Below are 9,286 nucleotides of genomic sequence, written 5' to 3' on the forward strand. Positions count from 1 at the left end.
CAGTAACAATATGACCTGTAATCAATAAGCAGGTAATATTTGGTCTGTTCAGATTTGTTGTTTTAAGGAAATGTTCATTCTCTTTTTCTGGATTGACACCAGTGTGATTAGCCCAGGTTTTTTTGCCATCACACATGTGCTTACAGTTCAACTGGCAGTGTTTTAGTTGCCTTTTGTCATTTTTTCTTGATATTTGTGCTAAAGTTTTATATCCATTAAGCCACCAGGTATAAGACCAGTTGAGCTATCAATTTTTTTAATTACATTTTTTTTATATTGGCCAATTTTACTATTTATTCATTGTGATGAAACACATTTCTCTTCCATATTTGAAATGTCATTTTGGACAGTACGTGGAAACGATTAATTTGAGTTCAGTCAGTTTTCTGCAATATGCATGTCAAATGTGTTTATATCACAATAACTCTAAATCTGTGATGAATTGCACTTCTAGTCCCGGCCCAGCTCTTATCCCATCCAGGTTTGAGGATGCTCACGCCTCATTCTTGGGTTGTGATCAGATGGGTCGGGAATGCCAGCATGGAGGTGTGCTGCTGGGTGAGGCGTGGCGTTCCTCCTTGGATGAACTCCACTGGAGCTCATACAGGCTGGGCAGGTCGGGGTTGGTGTGCCTGGTGGTGCAGCATTCCTTCCCTTACATTCATACTATGGTTTTCACCCTCAGCAGACCACACCTTCACTTTGTTACCACCATCTCTGACTTGTGCCTCCACATCTGTCCCACATAAATTGCCAGTGATCACTATGAATAAATCCAAGCCATCACACAAATCCACAGCGTAACCACACCAAATTAAAACAATTCTGCAGGAACAAATGAGGTCACGACAGTCCTGCTCTAATATAGTGTCCCCATTATGAAAATAGCTCCTTTGTTGATGAGAATCTGTGGAAATGAAACAAAATCCCACAATCTAAGAGGAGACGTGATAAGCATAGCCAAGGAGAAAACGCTTTAAGTGAAGAGGTTGAACTAATTAGGGCAAAGTGAGGAGTGAAAGTGAGGTTTTTTCAAAGATACAGTGGTTTTACTGGGCAGGGTGCACTGAGATTACAGAGCGCAAGACTCTTGGAAACCATCAGCTTCTGCAGTGCTGGTTCAGCCTCCGGGGACAAAGAGCCACACAGCACTGGATGGCAGTGTAGCTGCAGAACTCCATCTCACTATCTGACTCGTCTTCGTGAATAGCAACACTTTTAGCATTCACCCTTTATCTGACTTATTTTCGCATAAATTAATAATGGTTTAAAGAAATGCTAAAACAGTTTGTCAGTTATTTTTCAATTGTTTATTCTAAACAGCAAAAAGTCATGTTTGGCTTCTTTGCTTGAATAAAGCAGTTCCTGTTCCCAGTCATTCCTTTATCAGCTAAGACAAACTAACTAGTTAACAATGTCCGAGAGGAGAGCTGACCGCTTCTTATTTACAATGTTGCTACAGCTGAGAACAGTCAGCACAATCTATGACAAACTTCACATCTATGTTGAATTTCAAGCTGGAAGTGCTTCTGTGAAAATAAAAAAAAAAAGGGGGGGGGGGGGGGGGATTCCCCCCGAATTTGTAAAATGAAATCCAAGCACTTGTTTAAGAAAACAAACAAGAGCTGCTGTTCTGAAACTTTGTGTCCATCCAAATACGTCCTATTTTTAGAATATCCTGATCGGTGCAGAGAGCAGCAGAGAGGAGAAAGGTTTTATATGGAGCGCCGTCTCTCTGCCATCACGGTGAGGAATTAATATTCCAACACAAAACGCACTCACACGGGGGAAACTTTGCCTCTAAACAACTCAATGGAAAATATAAACAAAGAAAAGCAGTGACAAGTTCTGCCCGACACGTTTCTGGCCTACTAAAGTGAAACTGGGTCATCACTGAGGTTCACAGGTCTGTTTACATTGTCCAATGAATTAATATTGCAAAATATCACAAAGCCAGGCAATAACAAGTCAGGAATTTTCTGGCTTTGGCTGCAGCAATGGTGTCGTTATTATTAGTGTCGCTTGTAAACCGTTACCCATGACATCACACACCATGCTGCTCAGCTCTTCTCGGAGCAGAACACACAACAGGATTTCTCATCGTAAATAATAAACATGTTCTTTATTAACAATCTCCCCTTCCGAGACCTTCTGAGCAGATCAGACTGGACAAAATCTCTTCTAACACACCCCACAACAGGAAAATCAGACAATCAGGCCTTTGCAGGCTTGATCTTAAGGGGGAGATCCGGACAAAAATCAAGGCAATTATCTTGTAGTGTGTACATGCCATACAGCATATAGAGATCAGATTTTACCAAAGGGACTCTGACATTTCCTTCACTACTGTCTGAGGAGTGGAGTATTGCTGCAGCAGTGTCAGCACGTCGTTACCACTCTACTTAAAGTGCTGATTACAGCTAATCAAAGAAGTCTGGCTCTGCGTTGGTACGTCTCTTTATTTAATGCTTTGTTTCTGAGACTGAAGACTGAAGGGGATCAGGCTTTTTCTATCAGGACCCCTCAACTCTGGATTGTCTCACAGCTAAAACACATTTGTACAGACTTGTATCTGTGAGATGAGTTTATGTTGTTTACTCTGCTCGCAGGTCGAATGTTTGTGTCATTATCAGTCAAAACCCTTTTGGTTGACCTTTAGTTCATTTAGTCAGACACTTTGTTTAAGCAGTTTTTAGACTATTTTAAAAAGGTGCCATTATCTTCACTATAGTTGTGATTACTACCGTCACTGCAGGCTGCTGCTAGTTGGAAAACAGTCTGACTTTACAGTTCATTAATCAGATTCAGTTACACTTTAATGTCTCACAAAGAAAACATCACAGGCTGTACCTTTATCCTTCACACTGTGAATCTTGAACACAGCGGTTTTGTCATCAGACTACCTTGATGTCCATGACTGGTGAAAACTCCACATGTCCTACAATTTCTTGTTTTTAGTGAGGTAATGATCTGCTAACCAAAAACAATTGACATGAAAAAGACTGACATAACAACACTGAACACATCGATATATTAATGTCCATTCAGTTGTGGAAGCAGGAATTTTCTACTTTAACACCTGCGACATTGTTAACCTGCTGCCCATATTTATCTCAAGTGTAGTGACATAGACCTTGACACGTTCATGATGAGTCATGAAGAAAATGGTGACTTGTCATCAAAAGACGTGTCTGCGGCGGCATGGCGAATTCCGGTATTTCAGCATGCAAATATCAAGTCTTTATATCTCAGCTGCACATGAGCCAATCAACCCCAAACTTCAAACGCTGGACACTAGGCCCAGTCTGAAGACATCCACACTCTTAACTTTTGAAAAAGTAATAGCGCCACCTACTGGTAACAGGAAGTTTAAGGAATTATATTTTCACATGCCATGGCCCCAAACTTTGTGATATCATCCCTGAGGTTGGTCGGGATATGAAGCACATCAGGACACACAAACCCAAAGTCTACCATTTGGCCTTAACTGTGGTGTTCAACTCCTCTTACAGAGTAAATCCAAGAGAGGCATCATTTGCCCTGTATATACCACAGGCCTTCCTGATGAAGACAGTTTAAAAATTCCTCCACCAATGTCAAAGGGCGTGGCCATGGCGGGATACCGAAGATCTGATGGTTCACCATGAAACAGGAAGTGATGTGTAACTGCTCTACATGCTGCAGTATGTCTAAAACAGTACATGTGTGATCACAGCCGTGCCCTGATGAATTCCACAGACCAATAAAGTCACAATGAGAGCGCCACCTGGTGGATGGACAGGAAGTGCTGCATAACTAGGCTGTACATGCTCCAGTCAGCCCAAAACTTTACACGTATGATCATCGGCCCTCATCACACCCATAGGCTGAAATACTCTGTCGCAGCGCCACCTGGGGAACATGCTTCCAATCATTGACCAGCAAGGATACGAGGAACCGTTCAACATTACTTGGAGCTTCAAGTTGAGCTGTACTTTCTCTAAGGGTCCAGGTTTAAGCCACTTGACTTGAATCTTTAATAACAAGAGGGTCCAATCCAGCATGAAGGCGATAAGACTAATGACAAAAAAAAAAACTAACTCATTGCGAATGAAGCAGCATTAGCATCACAGCTCAACTAGTATTGCATGCAAGCTTTGTAAAAAAGAAAATGTAAGAATGTCCAAATTGCATATCATTTCAACTTATTCTGGTTTTGTGAAAATAGAATAAATTAAATATTTCTTTCATATATATGTGAAGCTCTGAACTTAAAGCAGGTGAGATATGTGAAATTTTCCATTTTCAAAGTTTATTATGCATTTGACTAATCTGGCTGATTAAAGCGAACAGCCTTCTTGTGGCTAATGAACGAGTTCGACACTTTTGGTTTCTTATCAAGCACTCAATCCAGAAGATGAAACATGGTCTAGTCTTTATTTTCAATGAGAAGATCTATGGCTGGTGGATTTAAACGACTGGAAAAAAGTGCTGCTTTCAGTCACGTTGTGACAAATATCAAACACTGTGGATTCATCTATTTACCACAAAGGGTCAACTTTGTGTTAATGTGGGCCCAGTGCAGTGCAGGGATCCAGTGCTGGTGCTCCTGCTCTGCCCAGAGGCAATGTGATCGGGTCTGTGACCTCAGTGATATGGTTGGCTCCAGCCAGCAGCCAGGAGGAGGGGCTGCCTGGCAGCACAGCACACGGGAGGGCGGGGGGGCTGAAAGAACTCTGTGTACTGGTTCACTTTCCACTGCTGCACACTGACCACCTCTGTCCATCATTTCATCAAGTCCCAGCCCTCATGGACTGGTCACTGTCCAATGCAGGATACTGCCAGCCAATCAAAGGGCCGCCACAGATCGATGGACCCCTCCCAGATCCCAGATGTAATGCAGCACAAAGAGTACTCATGCATATTGGAAGCTGATTGTTGGCTATACGTATATAACAACCCATGCTTGGAACATTGGAGATTCTTAAAAGTGACACTTTCTATTTACAGTTTGTAAATTCTCCAGAAATCCTTTGAAAAATGTATTCACCTGCAGTCCTTGTGTATATCGTAATCTCACTAATCTGCTGAAATGTGCAGGATTGTATTGAGTGTCCAACAAATGGTTGATTTAGCTGAAGCTTCAAAGGCTTCAGGAAGTGACCTGAAGAATGTGAATACATAATGCTAACCGCTATTCACTGAATTAATCAACTTCAGCTGAGTGTTTGACTCGTGTGTTTTTTTGTTGTCGTTTTAACAAAAGGCACAATATGAAGTTTAGGGGCTTTAGGGAGTCATTGTTCTGCACAGCTTCAGGTAAAGTGACTCGCTGGAGCACCTGGTGGTTGAGAGCGGTATTTCACTCACCACGTGGCTGGTTACTTTTTTGTAGATATCTCAACTACATTGTCTTTTTGAAGGGTTCCTTCTTTAGCGTGTTGAAATTTAACAGGAATCCACCATAATCAATCCATAATTATATCAAACAAATGTGTTCTTCTAAAAGATTCTGTGAACATGTCAGTCAAACTAAATCAATCATTCAGGCTATAGGAGGAGTGAACGTCAGCTTTGCATGTCAGCATATTAGATATTAACAGATCACATTTAATCTTTGCATCAAACACAGAACAGATGCATAAAAAGTAAAAAAAAACACACTGCAGAAGTGATAAATAATGGATTTTTTTTTTTTTAAATGATGCTGTTAAAATTGGACATGAAAAATACACAAAGATCAACATCAATCCCTTAAGTATCATACTGCAATCTCATGAAGCAGCATTAATTAAAGAGATTCTGTTGGATGGGTTTGATGCAGAGCAGGCAGAGTTTCTTTAACAGTGACTCTGCGTTGCTGTGATGACTCAGCTCAGTGAGTCGGCACGTCGGCCTCCCTTCATAATGTTCTTCTGAAAACAAACGCTGATCACGTGTGTGGTCAGAACGCTGCAGGGAAACTCTCAAACTGCCACCAGTAAGACAACAGCAGACTGAGCAGCCACAACATGTCCGGGACGTTTTGTGGGTTGACCACATTACCTACAGTATATTCATGTTTGAATGAGAGCTCATCTACAACACTGTCGACTCCAGCGACGTCAGTCATCAACTTCCCAAGCCTTCAGGCCTTCTCCTTTACCACTCATTTTAAAAATGACCAATCTTCTGCCACCATATATCTCAAATCAAGCTTTCATCTCCAATGTGTGCAGATGAATATCATTCATCTTGTAGTTTTTGTTTTACATGATGGTGAGCGCGGGTTTGTCTATCCTCAGCTCGCCATCAGCAGCAGCGGTTCAGTGCAGGTTCATACCTTCTCGGGGTGGAGCGGTACTGTCGCCCACCGCTCGGTCTGAATCTCACTTTTTGGGCCACGGTTTCAGTCCAGGTTAGTCGTTTCTTGATTCTTAGTCTGATGTTACCTGCGCGAGTCCTGGACTGTCAAAGCATAGGCCGCGGGGCGGAGCAGTGGTTCGCACTCTCGCCTCACAGCCAGAAGGTTGTGGGTTGAAATACCACCTGAGTGTATAATGCCTTTCTGTGTGGCATTTGCATGTTCTCCCCGTGTGTGGGCTTCCTCCGGGTGCTCCACTTTCCTCCCACAGTCCAAAAAACATGCGCCGTGGATCCCTGAGCCTATTTGAAGATGGCGACGTGCAGTGCTGCAGCGCCTTCTCGGCCCCCGCACGCCATTTAAAAAAAAAAACTTTTACTAGCAGTTTGCACAACAGAACGAGGCTGAAATACAGCGCTCAGGATCTACATCTTCTATGGGACCATAGGGTGGGGCTGGGACCAGACATCAAGGAAGAGTGAGGGAGATTTGGATTAAAAGGCAGTGAATTTAGGAAACAGTGGTGCGATAGGAGAAGGCCAGGTCACCTGACGGCAGAAGAGAGGGAAGAGAGCCGACGTCCTCACCAGACCAAGGACCAACAGAACTGCTCTTCCAACTCTGTTCCGTCTAACGTCCCTGGACAACGAGATCAATCTGCTCCAGCTGAACTTCCACAAGAGGAATTTATGCATTTCTCTGCTCACCGAGACCTGGCTGAAGCACACAGACTACTTTTCTTCCATGATCTGCCGTCAGGAAAAGCCACGGTGGAGGGGGTGAGTGGGCGGAGCCACAACAGTGATTGAACATTATCTTGCAGGCAGGGCTTCGTGTCGCAGGCGGACTCGGCCCGTGGACGGGCACACGCAAGAATACAGACAGCAGCCTGTAAAGTATGAATGCAAAATTAATTGCAAAACCAAAACCCTGCGGTCCATAAGGGCAAAATGAAGCGCACAGGGCGAAACAAAGGGCTTACTATTTTACCGAGAAGCGTTGCATCCCTAGTGGCTTCATGTGGTTGGCGCAGGTTAATATCCAAAGTGTTGCTTCATGTCGTCATGCATTGCTGGCATACGATCCCTACACTGGAGTGATGCACAACCACATGAACTTTGGATATTTACCAGTGCCAACCACGTTAACGCTCGCTTAACATGTTGAAGCTCTTATTGTGGTATACTTACAGTTTTCTTCACATTTTCCTTTTTCAAGAGTAGAATTGGCTATGATAATCAGCCTACACAGAAATGAGTCAAAGAAACATCAGGAATAGCGAGTTCTGCTAAGGTGTGTCACAGTGACAAGCTTCCCTCCCCTTTAGTGACAACAACTGATCATCAGCCACACCCGCCTCCCAACACCACTCCTGTAATCCTGCTCATTCCCAGTACATATGGGCAGATTATCAATAGATTCCCATCTTGTTGGTTGATTGAGAGCTGGCCTTCATATCAGATCAGACACACACACGCAGACCCACGCACACACACAAACACACACAGCCACTCCCTCACACACAATAAGAAGTCAATGAGGCCTGCCAGGAGGAAAACACTGCCTTTTTGTCTTAGGTCAGCTCGTCCAAACAAACGCAGCGTCAACAAACTGCAAACAGAGGGTGTAAAAGAAAGAAATAAACAGCTGGCATGGAGATGATCACCCGTTATTCCACATCATGGCTCCTGATGGTGAAGGCTCCAGCAGAAAAAGGGGCAGCGCACCTTTAAGAGGTCCTCCCTTCGCTGGCAGTAACAATGCATCTGCAGTACAGAGCGACGACGGCGCTTTGTCACCGCCAGACTCCATGGAATAAACGTACAATTATCTTTATTTCCTCACAAGCAAACAAACCAACAGTGCACAATCACAACCAACCAAGTATTGTCAAGCACATGGACACGTACTTTAATTCGGGTAACAGTTAACCTGAAAAGCATGCCGCATTTCATCATGAAAACACGTTTTTTGCGTGAAGCTAACCCTGCTAAAAAAAAAAAACGAAACAGAAACAACGAAGCTAATGGGTGCAGAAGCGACAGAGCTACCAGCCTGTGTGGGTGGGATCATTCCAGGGTACCTTAGATCACTCAGTGACAGGAAAGAGGTGTTTTTTCTGAACTAACCGGGGGACGGTGCGTGGACCGTGCGAGAGGCCGTGTGGCACACAGCGGAGCGAAGCCCGGTAGGAGCGGACACACCACAGGTGTCCCCGTGGAGTCGCAGCAGATTAAAACAAGCTCCGGTAGCATTCAGGTTAACCAGTAATACAAAACTGCACATAAACAAGACTGACGTTAGAGCAAGCTGACCTGTACCGCTTGTCTTACCGGAGAGCTTTGACTCTTTGGCAGCGGAGTTTTGTCCATCTGCGAAGCCCTGTGACGACGAGATCTGCGCGGACTGGTTCATCGGATCCATTTCTACTGTTGACCGTGGATTAAAAACACCTGGAAGCCGGGTTGTGCTCTTAGCTGGCCGTCTATGTAGGCTGACTTTCCTCTGGGTTCCCCGGAAGTGGGACGCGGGTCTGCAGCTTCACCTTCACCGAGCAGCAGTGACAGAGAGCGGGGCGGAGATGGAGCGAATGAAGAAGGCTTGTGGAGGAGGGGAAAACAGGTCGACCATGAGGCGTTCAAGACCACGGCTCAGCTCGGACACCACAGCACTAGGAGCTTTACACGCAGCTATCTGCCCTTAACTGTCACACAGTCACAGAAATAATCTCGCGTTCTCTTTTAGTTGCCTTGCGCATCTTAAAGTAACACAAGAATAATTTCAAGAAATCCACAGTTAAAACGCATACAATAAATTCCCAACTTATTGTATCAGCTTCGCCGCCATCTTGGATGAGGTCTGCAGTGCATTCACTTCAATGGATGAAGATATATTTCCATAATGAAAATAATTATAGCTCTCTTTTTCACACATTACCACGTGGATTTGTTGTTTGTTGCGAAC

General features: G+C 44.1%; 1 protein-coding gene across 1 annotated transcript in view; it reads right to left on the bottom strand.

Annotated features, from left to right (window-relative positions):
* Positions 1–8,995, bottom strand: part of rtn3 (reticulon 3) — a 41,557-nt gene extending 32,562 nt beyond the window's left edge. Inside the window, exon 1 of the mRNA XM_080486188.1 lies at positions 8,656–8,995. Within this exon, the coding sequence (XP_080342314.1) occupies positions 8,656–8,746 (91 nt within the window). The 5' untranslated portion in view covers positions 8,747–8,995. The remainder of the gene's footprint in view (positions 1–8,655) is intronic.
* Between the last annotated feature and the right edge of the window lie 291 nt (positions 8,996–9,286).

Source organism: Lipophrys pholis, assembly GCF_963383615.2.
Source record: "Lipophrys pholis genome assembly, chromosome: 18".
Classification (NCBI taxonomy): domain Eukaryota; kingdom Metazoa; phylum Chordata; class Actinopteri; order Blenniiformes; family Blenniidae; genus Lipophrys; species Lipophrys pholis.